Source organism: Manduca sexta, chromosome 7, assembly GCF_014839805.1.
Source record: "Manduca sexta isolate Smith_Timp_Sample1 chromosome 7, JHU_Msex_v1.0, whole genome shotgun sequence".
NCBI classification, from domain to species: Eukaryota; Metazoa; Arthropoda; class Insecta; order Lepidoptera; family Sphingidae; genus Manduca; species Manduca sexta.
In genome coordinates, this window is record NC_051121.1 from 802450 (window position 1) to 815455 (window position 13006).

At 33.5% G+C, this 13006-nt stretch overlaps 3 protein-coding genes across 3 annotated transcripts in view; 2 read left to right on the forward strand and 1 right to left on the reverse strand.

Annotated features, from left to right (window-relative positions):
* LOC115447426 (E3 ubiquitin-protein ligase SH3RF1) overlaps positions 1 to 2052 on the reverse strand; it is a 40278-nt gene extending 38226 nt beyond the window's left edge. Inside the window, 1 exon segment of the mRNA XM_037436303.1 lies at positions 1731 to 2052. The gene's annotated coding sequence lies outside the window, so the exon portion shown is untranslated.
* Positions 2053 to 2598: 546 nt separating this feature from the next.
* LOC115447414 (ataxin-10) lies at positions 2599 to 7603 on the forward strand. The gene is made up of 8 exons (XM_030174445.2): positions 2599 to 2851; positions 3597 to 4453; positions 4700 to 4834; positions 5176 to 6013; positions 6115 to 6259; positions 6400 to 6463; positions 6990 to 7051; positions 7299 to 7603. The coding sequence occupies exons 1-8, from the start codon at positions 2694 to 2696 to the stop codon at positions 7422 to 7424; spliced, it is 2385 nt and encodes a 794-aa protein (XP_030030305.1). The 5' UTR covers positions 2599 to 2693; the 3' UTR covers positions 7425 to 7603.
* Positions 7604 to 7937: 334 nt separating this feature from the next.
* LOC115447415 (UPF0587 protein GA18326) lies at positions 7938 to 9625 on the forward strand. Its single transcript, XM_030174446.2, has 3 exons — positions 7938 to 8310; positions 9018 to 9137; positions 9437 to 9625. Exons 1-3 carry the CDS (start codon positions 8061 to 8063, stop codon positions 9550 to 9552), a joined length of 486 nt encoding a protein of 161 aa, XP_030030306.2. The 5' UTR covers positions 7938 to 8060; the 3' UTR covers positions 9553 to 9625.
* The last annotated feature ends 3381 nt before the right edge of the window (positions 9626 to 13006 follow it).

The window sequence follows — 13006 nt, forward strand, 5'->3', positions numbered from 1 at the left end:
GTGGTTTGGCAATACACATCCTTTCTGTGAATAAGTAACATTTATCAACAGAGATGTATCACTTGATGACATAATCAATTGTAACAAATGAAAGTGGTTTAATAAGTTTTTAAGTCAATCTTTTATACCATACAAATTTCAGCCGTTTTTATATATTATATATTGTAATTATATATATCATAAATTATAATTTTCTAATAATGAAAGACTTTTTAGATCTATTTATTGTATTATAATTTAAAATGTCCATAGTTATATAAGTGATCTTAAGTGTTATTTAGAAATAATAATTATTCTTACAAATTGTTTTGATGTATCATAAGTGCAACTTTGTTCACCTATGTAATAAATAAAGTATTTTATTTTTATTTCAGTAATTCCATTAATAGCTCTTGTAACCTATCCAAAGAAAAATTACATAAATATTATTTGTATAATGTAATAATTTAGGGTTCAGATAAAATTAATTATTTGACAGCTGAGGTTTGAATTAAAACTCTATTTTAATTCATTATTATACTTGTAAATAAACATTTAGGGACTGTTTCAAAGCTCCTGAGTAAATACTACTCATCATATAAATGTATAAGCCGACCAAATACAAAAGTCACATTCTAATATTCCATGATCCCGAATAATAAAATGAGCCCTATCTACATTAGCTGTTTAATATCATAGACTGACAAATAAAATTTACTTGCATCTTGTATTTGGCCTTTAATATCATAATACTAATGTCTATAATCATGGATGAAAATATTAATTGTAAACTAATATAATATACTTATTTGTCAATCCAGACTATAACACTTTAATCAACCCTGAGTATTTCACAGAGGAGCTGTTGTCAAGCAAGCAGCCAGTTGTGACAATTAAGCAAGTTTCTGCAATGTTTGGCTAAAGTGTGTTTCAATAACCTCACATGAATGTGGTATAGGGAGAGACAATTGGTATTTCACATAGATAATGGGAAGCATTATTTTTTAGGTTCTTTTGTTTGTCTTCTGAATATAGAGAGAGGATGACACTAGCAGTCAAGTTATGAAGTTTTTTTTTGATAATTTATTAGTTAATATCTGTCTTCTTATATTACAGTGTTGATCATTGGTCATTTCTTGCATAGGATTTAACCGATTACAACAGCTATTAGAAGACCTTGCTACATTTCTTGGAAAATAAGTCAACTTACTGGAAAGTGTGAGTTACTGACACAGTCTCACATATTACATGGATTAGATAGTTCTGACATATCAAAATGAAACTATGATATTTACACACAGAGCTATGTAAGCGGCAATAACGATGCAAATCACTGATAATGATACTGTTTGATAACAGCATTGAATTAAGCTGTTTTGGACAGTTCTGGAACGCGAAAGTAGTACTTTTCATTCACTGATTAGGATACAAACACTTAAATATTTATTTTCTCAATTATATAACTGGTTTCGAAGGAGACAACAAGTTATTCACAGAGATTACCACATAAAAGCAACAAAACATACGCAAAATATAGAACTTTTGTGTAACCAAAATAAAATAGGAATGTTTTCATTCTTTCCCACGTAGAATATGAGGAAGCGTTGGACAAAACAAAATATATACGTTATAAATAGCGAAAGGAAAACGACACCGTATACCATTGCAAGTTTACAAAAGATATTTTTAGAGAATGCAAGACCAGTAGAACTGTCTACGCGAGTTTACCTCTCAAAACGTTGATGACTCACCGAATGTTTTAAATTCCGACGATGTTAGCGGGAAGCATGTCCATTATTGCACGGCACAACGAAACCAAATCCACGGGATACCACCCCGTACAAGTCACTTAAAAAATTTTCTACACAAAAACGCTCTAAAACAACACATAACGTAGCACTTCGTATTATAATTGCACTGTTGCAGCAAAGGTCGCCGGTCCAAGTCGTTATTGTGAGAAATATGCAGTTGTTCACATAAAAACTGTTGTAATTTCACGCACAAATGCCATTCTTGCCGTTTGTTCGTTCGACCGACGGTGGTGCGGGGGCGGGAGCAAGCGACTATCACCGCTCAGGGTGAACATACTACTTCTAAAAAAACTACCTATTTTGTAATATTACTGAATGTTTGTGGTAATAAAAAGAAAATATTATACAAATTATGAACGTGAAGTATTCATTACAAACAACAAGATCATAAAAACTGATTATAATTAAAATTGCAAACTAGGAAATCGTAAAGATTTCCTTTATGTTTTCTATACAGGCGGGTAAAAAGTAAAAAGATTTTACATAGTCATTTGCCAGCTTTCAAGAAAACTGAAAATATTTATTACTTGTGTACAACCTTAGGGTACGGCTACTTGTAAATATATATAAAATCATTTTACCTAACCATCGTTATTAAAACAGTGGTAGTATCTAAATATCCAGTAGGACCAACAAGATTGCGCATTTTAGATTTATTATGATTTCGTTTATTTACAGCGGCAACATCATTATAATTTATAAATTACCGAAATAAATGATTTAGTCGATTATATATCTATTTCGGTCTAATGTGTTGCTATCATTTTTATATATCTGTCAATCACATCCAATGATCACATCTGACATATCAATTCCCACATGACATCTGTCACTTGACATTAATTGTCAAACAGGATTATCAAATGTGCGTCTATTTTTCTTATTTCTATTTCAATTTTCATAATGTCTCGAGATAAAAGCGTGTGGTTCGCGGAGGAAATTTTATTAGACGCTAAGCTAATTAATTTCCAGCTGGAGACAGGAGAATGGGACGCTGTAGAGGAGATGTTACGCGCGGAGGCGCAACTTTCTCGCGATGCCGAAACTGGCCGACTACGACCGTAAGCTTATATTCTACCACGTTAATAGCATGATTAAATCCTCAGGATATTATTTTGAATCCCCGGTCCTAAAACGATGCAAATAAAAGCGTTGCAGTCAAATCTACGGCCAGACATTTTAATAGAAATCCATTTTCGCTACTTAAAAGTTTTTCGCACTACGTAGCCTCTTGTTTATTTTCATAATATTCTTTGGTTATCTTTGTTACATGTTTTACGTAATATTAATGAGAGATTTTGAATATTAATTGCATATTTTTTGTATAACACACTTATAAACAAATTAAGTTTCTAAATATGGTATATATAGAAGTCTCTTTGTAAAATATTATTCATATTCCTATTGAAAAATTTGCCACACTGTGATTATTTTTTATTTGGCCTCTGGCCAGTGTATTTAAATTTGACATATATTATCAAACTGCAAAGGTAATTAGAAATCAGGTATGGAATGTTATATTTTCAATAAACCTATTTGTGAGTTAGATTATGTCTTCTGACTTCTCAATTTATCCCTCCAAGCTTTGTTTTAAATTCATGGTTGCAAACAACAATCAAGTATTTACCTATTGTTCTTGAACAAACTATATACCAGGAATGTTACGGAGCTTCGACTCTGACTTAAGTTGGAACTTCCAGTTATTATTACACTTTCATTCCCAATAAATTTAACTTTGTTACATCCCTACTATATACCACTGGCATTTTGGTCAATTTTTTTTACAAATAATAACCTTCATTTCAGAAAAAAAGCATCAGAATATACACTGCGTCTTATAGCTGAAGTTCTCCACATAATGAGATTAGATGTTGAACAGGCTTCATACAATCGCAGCACTCTGGCTGTCGCCGAGCAATGTCTCAGACTGGTTCGTTCCTGTGGTGCTGCCGGCACTAAAATGCAAACCTATATCTCAAAAGAACTTTCAATACTAGACTCTATGTATGTGTTAGCAACAGAATACCAACACCCCAGCGTTAATTTCTTGAATGAGGAGCTCATGAAATGCATGACTGTTCTTGTGCAAACATTAGGAAACCTTGTTGTCAATAACCCGTTCAATCAAATCATGATTTGGAATAAATTCGACACAATAATATTAAATTGTTTAATTGGACAGAATGACAAAATTGCAACAGCTGCTGCTATGATTGTGTACAATATCCTGCTAGGTCAGCCGAATGTGTTGCCAGCGGATGATGTTATGTTACTTAATTCATTAGCATACATGTACAATAATGACAACACTGAGTACCCACATTTGATTATTGAATATCTTATTGGAGTTGAGAATACTTACATCGAGAAATTGTATTCCAAACTTGAACCAGAGTGTAGAATGCTGGTTTTGAACCTAGCATATAATATACTGATGTCGAATGAATCACAAGATATTAACGTATCAGTAAACTTTGTCAAGTTCATGGCACATGAGTTTAAAAGTAAATCTGATTGTATTTTGAAGACCGTTGATAAATACGTGAATACAATAGAACCGCAAGAAGTCGTGTTTCTACTGGAGATCATTGCCACTGCGTCAAGTATGGATGCCTACATGGATTGTCTGCAGAGCGACACATCTTTGTTTATCAATTGTGCTTGTAAGTAACCCAATCATACTATGCATTTCCTTCAATATTTAATTAATTAGGGAAATATATTTGTCACATAAAAAGAAACTAAATTTATTATATAGCAACCAGGTAACTTAGTTAAAACAGAGGGTATACACACAAACTAAAATTATTGGACTAAAAGTGTCTCTCAGATTAATTCCTAGTTTTCACACCATTAATTTCTAAATGTACTTCATTTATTATTTCTAATTCGCATTTAATTGTTTGCAGTTCTTCTTCAAGCAATTCACACGCTTGGTAAGCAGAGTAGTAACTTCTTTTCGTCAATAAACAAACTGTATGCTGCTACTGGTAAACAACTTATTAATGATGAAAATGTTATGGCAGCCACTACTCCACCTGAAAGTAAGTAATTTATAACTTATGTTCTCTTACATTACCTAACTTAAAAAATACATGTGTGTTTAAAGTCAGAAATGGCAATGTTTATTGAATAATTTTTGTAATTAGATAGGATTTTTTTTTAATAAAAGTGTCTTTAACATTATTTGTCAGCAATGCTTTTCTCCAAAACCAATGGCAAATATAATCAAGTGTAAATAGTATTCTGTAGATGTATTTCTTCATATGATTATTATTTCATATAAATTAAACCATTTTGTTCTGTAAATAATTATTTATATATTTTGCATATGTGTGTTTTAACTATATAATAACACTATTAATAAAAATGATAACTGTTCCAGTTCCCTTAACCAAAAACGATTCTGCAGACAACATGCTCTCCTGCAACGAGACAACCTCAGAGTGCACAGAATCCGAAAGTAGCGAACAATATTTTGAATGTACTGAAATGCCTCCATACATGGACAGGCTGGAAAGCACCCTAGACAGTCTCCAACAACCTATAAAGTTCACCGAATCCCTGCCAGAAATGAAAAATGGCAGGAGTAACTCAGTCAAAATTGACGCAGATCTCTCTAAAGTAGCATACAAACGCAGTAGCTCGGTACCAAAAACTGGCGATGACCGTATATCTTTACCCACACGGAGAATAAGCCTTGAACACAAAATAGACATGGGCGATGACACTGAACCGCCACTTATAATAGATTCATCGTCGCCAAACGGCAGTATGAACACAATCGCGGAAGTGATTCCAGTCGCTTTACAGCCAAGGCTTGATCTGCAGCCAAACAGCAATAGCAGGACCGATTCTCAGGAAAGCACGCCCAATGACCCGCCTACAGAAATACATTTACCTAAAGAGGAGGTCAAAAGTGAAGTAAAGGCGTCGCCGAGTGAAATATCTCCTCCTTTGGCAGATATGCCGCAAGAGACTGAATCTCAGAAACAATCCCCAGACACTCCAAAAGAAGTGAAGAAAAGTCAAAACCTGTCTACGGATTTCGATCTCAGTGAGCAGTTACAAAAGATCCTCGGAATTTCTGATAAAACTAGGGGAGATAATGCCAATGTGGAAAAGAAGAGCGAACCAGCCAAAGAAGTCAAAATATCTGATGATAATGCGGCAAATAAAGTCCCATCTGTGAAGATCGATTCGCCAGAATCTCAAAAGACAAGGTAATATTTCAATTAATAATAAGATAATTTTAACCTCAATAATTACTGCATTGCCTAAGTAAATATATTTCTTTATTTTTAATGTCAATATCAATTTACAGATTGGGCGCAGTCGACATGAGCACGCCTAAGAAAGCTGTAACATGCGTTGAAACTGTAGAGAGACACGTAGCGTTCGGGTTCAAGGCGGCTCTCGTGCGTACGCTGGCTAACTTGTGTTGGAAGAATCCTGAAAACAAGAAACAGGTACTGATACGGATTATTATCTCTGTGTTAAATATTTTATAATTAAAAAGTAACATGTGTATTTATATTTATTTTTGATAAATGTATTTTGTCACCATTGCTTTAAAGTTTTAATAAATAATTGTGATTTCTTGTTCCAGATGCGGGAACTGGACGTTATTCCGATACTTCTCGACTGCTGCAACATCGACGCTCGCAATCCTCGTATCCTTTTTAAAATAATTTATCTTATTTTATTATACATTCTTCTTTTTCAGTACCATTCACGTCGAAAAAATTACTCCAGTACAATTACCTTTATTAGTGATGGCAAATTGATGTATCAAAAAGTTGCTTCCGATTATGTCATGGCTCTCTTATTCAAACTATGTTAGAAAAAACTTTTATCCAGTTAAAGTGTAGTTAAAAATTGTTAAATTAATATCATTACAGATTTCAAGAGTAATTCCAGATATTTTACAAAATGTCTTATGTTTCGATCTGAAAACAACACATAAGTTTTTAATCAACTTCATCAATCAATAATTTAAAATCCTTGAATCAATTTCAAATTTGTATTATTGGGAGCCAATATAATTTAGATTGTACTACAAATAATAAATAAATGTGTATTTAAGTTCTATATGAATTTTAAACTACAATTTAATAATTCTACATATCTTTTATCAGAACTATGAGTATTAGAATAAAATTTATGAATGAATATAATTATTCCTTAATATTAATTCAGTGATAATGCAGTGGGTCATTTTTGCTGTGCGCAATTTATGTGAAAATTGTCCTGAAAACCAGGTATAATACTATCAACTGAATAAAATATTTTGTTATAAAAATAGATAGACAATAAAAATAAGGCACTTCTTTTTAAAAACTTTTACTAATATTTGCCAAAATATTTTCTATTCAAAACTTTTTTTCATGCTAGGCAGATTGAAATTATTGATACAATTAAAATTCTCCTTCTATTGTAATTTTATTTTGCAGGTTTCATTATATTGTATAATACTGAATACATAAGTGTTTTTTGTTCTTATTTTAGGAGGTGATATCCAAGATAACTCTTCAAGCTCCTGTTGACAATGAAGTACTCCAAGAAATGGGCCTCACACTCCAAGCTGATGCTCAAGGAAACTCCATTAGGATTGCGCCTTTGCCCCGCGGATAAACGTCGTATTTACATTAATTATTACCTACTCTAAGTATGAATAAATTATATTCTTTGCTTGATGTAATACACTTCAATCTATAGAATAGAGATGAAACTTGTAGTATTAACTATTCTACCAACAAGATGTGTTTATGAATAAAATAGCCAAATATATTGTTATTCAAATATCAACTTCATTTTCGTTTAAAGTTTAATCTTCTTATTCATAGACGTTTTTTATCTAAGGACGGAGTAAAGCTGTGATAACAAGTCTGTTTCTCAGTGCTGACGGCATGGCAGCCTTCGCAGTGCGTAGCCATAGAGCTGTTGTGACTGGCTAATATTGTTGTATTCACCTTAAATAAAAAATGTCTAGGAATGAAATGAATAAGGTGCGGTAATGCGCTATTATTGTTCTGCCTTTGTACCTGTTATGTTTTAGGATGTTTTCTCTCCCCTTTGAGCAAACACTACCGAATAAGTTTCTACCAAGGAAGTTATATTCTACACATAAGCATATTTAATAATCTGTGGATTTCCAGAATTGACACTGACGTTTTACGTATGACATTGACAGAATAGTCCATTTTGATTTGTTTTCGTGTTGCATTTTCTAGAAATTAAAAAGTGAGATTTCAATATACACGACAAAAAATGGTTAAAATCGCCCTTCAAATACAAGCAAATTTGGAATGCATAGAGAAACTGTACACAAACCATCCGTATTACCAATGGTTTCTAAAATTAAAGTGCGGAAGTTGTGGCGAAGTGTCGGAAAAGTTTCACGATCTCACCGAAGCTGAAAAAATACCTCAAAAACACAACAGGTCGGAGACAAACCTGCTGATTAAATGCAAATTGTGTTCGAGGGAGAATAGTATGGATGTTATTGAGGGCAGTAATGGTAAGTACATACAATATAACCTAAATGATTGATGTCTGACCCCTTGTAGATAATAGCATTATACATTATTGATTACTTGTATAAACAAGAGTCACATTGTGATTTTTTTTTATTGCTTTGAACGACGAGACGAGCTTGCCGTTCGCCTGATGGTTAGCGGTACGACTGCCCATAAACAGTAGAAACACCATCCAAAACCTTGAATTATAAAGTATTGTTTAATATTCCATTGCGCTCGCCCTCCTGAGACATGAGATGTTATGTCTTATTATGTCCAGTAGTTACAGTTTATTATTATAAAGTATTATATTATTATATATTGTAACAGCAGGGTGATCTACATATGTATTAAATTAATACAGCAATATTGATACACATAGACATAGGCCTCCACATGATACAGTTGTTTTAAGTATCATAATCAATAAGATACTTCAGTTTTAAAGATACTTAGGTCTGTAATTATTTATAGACAATAATAATATTAAACTTGATTAAGGTATTTAACCTATACTTTGGTTTACATTTTGATTAATGCTCCTTGACATTATTAATTTCATCAAAATTATAAGACATTTACTTTCTTCATCCGACAAAAGCTCAGGGTGAAAATAATAATATAAATAACCACAAAAAAATCCCTAAAATAGTTTCATTTCACTGAAACAAGCTATTGTTAGCAACAATCTCAAAGTTGTTTCTTGCAGGTCAATACACCAACAATGATGTAGGCAAGTTCAAGACTATTGTAATATTTGACTGCAGAGGGGTGGAGCCAGTGGATTTCGAGCCCAAGTCTGGGTGGATTGCTGAGGCAGAGGATGATGGTAAGACTTGCAGAATTTTATTTAAGACATGATCAAACTTGCATCTTAATGTATATGTCAAGTGAAATCTTATATTTTATAGAGTAATCCAATTTGTTTTTTGTTTATACTATTAGCCTAATATTGATTATCAGTAAAATTTTTAAATAAATATAATTTTTTGTTATTCATTCATGTTTTTTTAATTTTTTATTAATAATTTAAGAATTGTTTGCATTTTTGCTAGCCCCATCAATCAGAATTTTACAATGAGAATCTTGCACTAGACTAAACATACTTTATACTGATATTTGTCGCAGGTAAGAAGTTTGAAGATGTGGACTTATCTGAAAAAGAATGGGTGGATTATGATGAGAAGAACCAGACATCAGTGGGAGTGTATGAGCTGGAGTGGAAGTTCATTAAAGTGAAGTAAAAAACATGTCATTTACGTAAAGACTTATGCAATATTTATGGTTTATAATAAATCGATTTTTAAGTTTTTTTTTACTGTATACTTATTTGATTGCTAATATATTGATGGATTACCAACTCAGTTCATCTGTTACTGACAATAGACATTCAAAAATATATCTATGGCTGTAACTGACATATGTCTTGTTTATGTATAAAACTTTTACCTCAGAACAAGAACAAGCATAGAAGGAATCTAAATTACCCTCATATACTTATCCTATTTTTTCAAATAGGCCAAAACTGTTGAACAGAATGAGACAAATATTATGTTGCTAAGGTTGGCTTGCGTACACATTAAAATAATCAAATGGTTACCTTTGGTCATCTTTATGATGAAGAATTAAAAAGCAAATAAAATGTCAAATGTTCCAACTTGCCAATCTCAAAACAATGTCACAAACGCGCCCACACAATTTAGTTACGTTATACTTCAGCGCGTGCTTGTCAAAAGTGGCTACATGTTTAATATTTTTGTTGTTAATTTTAATGAAAACACAGTGCTGTTTAAGTAAAATATAGCCCTAGGAACAAGCAATGGCCTGCATTATTGTGGGGTGTAAATCTCATTCTTCTAGTAAATAAAATGAAACTGAAATCATCAGCTTCCATCCGTGAGTAAACAAAAAACCTAATATATTTGCTTAAACCCTGTACATAAGTGCAAAAAGTGTTATTAATTATACTTTATTATACTGTAGTCATATTATAATCAGCTGTTGGCCATTCGATACAGTCATTATTAAGTATTTTTCATTTTTACCAATTTACGTAGTCGTGTTCAATAGTGTTGTGCTGCATATTCTGTCGATAACATAGATGTATGTATATTGTAGTTTACTATTTTGCATAAATTGCCTTATACTTTCAATATACGGTGGTGTAGTGGTAAAAGCCACTTGGAAACCGTGCGCAAAGGCTGGGGTCGAGGAAAGTGTCTGATTTTCATAGTGTGTTTCATACAATGTGTTTCATTGCAGATTCCCCACAGATGATGCTATGAGGCAAAAATGGATCGTTGCCATAGCTCGTCCCAATTGGCATTGGAAAAAACAGCACCGTGTTTGCTCTAAGCATTTCGACAAAGTTTTATTAACATTGAAATAAGTTATCAAACATATGTGACATGAATGATACCACTGTGTTTTAATTTTACTGTCCCATTTTAGTAGCTTCTGTCAAATCCCACTTCTTGGGTATCTTTTAATGCCTAAGAAAGTCAGAAAAGAACAGAAGGCGTACTGGCTTTCTCCTAGACGAAATTCCGGCCGATTTCTTGTTTGTTACTTACAGCGGTTTCCATTCCTTCCGAAATTTCTAACATTTTCTTAATTTAATAATCTAAATGCTAAACCATTTTTGTGTTTAGTAAATGACGTTTCGGAAGGCATGGAAACTGCTGTAAATAGCAAATGAAAATTGGATAAAATTTAGCTGGAAGAACGCCGGTAGTTCTATAGTTTATTGTAATTTAACAGCTTTTTACCGAGTGCTTTTATATACCCAGACTTTTTGGTACTTGAATACCAAATCAGGGTTTTGATATCTTTTTAGCCTTTATCTAAAATAGCAATTTGCAACGGTTTGTAGTTGACTGACCGAAAAGTGTTTATTTTAGCAGGTCTGTGAATTTACCATAGCCGATAGACAAAGCATCTATCGATATCGATAAGATGTCAGAAGGGATCGCAACACAATTAAATTTCTTGCTGTCTAAGACAGAGTACACTTAAATGTCATAGTGTTACTTCTATGCTTGTCATTGTTCTGAGACTTTTACCTGCAGTATTTCCAGACATACATTTGGGTTCCTATAACATATTTCATACATTGTTAGGTATAGGGCGGGAGCAATAATGCCTCTGGTATCAATATTTTTGGGCAAAGAAGTTAAGTAACCATGAAATGACCCATTCTCAATTTTCCATTATTTCATAAAAATACACTATGTTTTGACCATTTCATCGTAATAATGAATATTAGCACTTATCAACTTTAAAAACGAAACACTACTCGTAATATCTTGTGGTAAGTCAACTGTGACCATCCACTTTCGTTTGACGCTTCCTGTTCCGCGCGTAATCTTCACTTATTAACACATTAACTGTCTAGTGATGCAACTGTACATGAAACTATAAGTGATTTTAAATAGGTTAGTAAACTGATATGTGATATGGTAATGAGCGTGGGATTTAGCATCTTTAGTCTTACTTATAAACTTGTTTTAGAGTTAAGAGGTGGTTAAGAATTGCTTAAATAGCTGTTAAAAACATCATCGATTCCTAGTTTAAACCTTATTAAGAGGCGAGATGCAGGTTTTGACTTACAATTGATCAAGTAAATTAGTGTTTTAACTAAGCATAACTTTGCGAAATAAACAAGACTGCTTATGGCTAGGGTTTTTTATCAAACGAAAGCAAAGCAAACCCTCAAAACTTATTCCTACGCCCTAGACGACTAGAAGGCAGAAAAGGTGCCTAGATACCATTAGACACCACTCTGCATATATGCATATAAAAAAATACTTCGTCTAGACTCTATACCACCCTGCCTAGTTGGATGTCATCGTTGAACGGTGTTAAGCTAGCGCAAAATTATAGGCTACCAGAGTCAATCACCTCACTAATGGCTTGGGTAGACATTCGTATTGACCAAGACTTCTAGTGCTAACGCATCAGTGAAGTCGCGGGTTCAATTCTCAGGTCAGGTAATCGAATTGATTCGGATTAGTACCCTACATCGTAATACACCAACTTCCCGTCATCGTACTTGACCAACTATGGGGGAAATCAAAATTAGCAACTTGGATCACCCCGACGCGTCGATCCGTGAGCTTATAAGAACATAGTAGTACAGGTAAGAAACCATCTATTTCTTTTTTTTTTTTTGAAGCTCGGCAAACTGGCTTCACTGCAGCTGATGTTAAGCGAAGTGAAGCCCATAGAAAGTGCCGGCCGACCAAAGATACAAGCATCTCTGGACGGTCGGCACAGTCATGCCGGCCTGCATAATTGCTTCTTCACGCTCCGTTTAAAGGACCCCAGGTTATAGAAAGGAGGGAACACGTATGCTGGCAAATCAATCCACAGCCTGATGGTGCTCTTCGATATCGCTCTCCGATCCTGAGCTTCTGGAAGGAGTTGAGCTGGTTAGACCTATAGCTGGAATATCATGCGCAACGGCTCGATTTGCTGCTGGCTAAGTTCAGAAAAAGGATCCCGTCAACATAGAACACATCGATATCATGCTCTTTTGTCGGGTGTCTGGTGGTAAACTTAGTCACATAAAAACGTAACATCTTTAAGATATTAGCGACAGATAGAGCTAAACAAAACTTTTTCATCCCCTTTTTTATTGCAGAATGTAGATAAGGGAGCAGAAGGTATACTGGTCACCCACCCAAAAATACTTACACT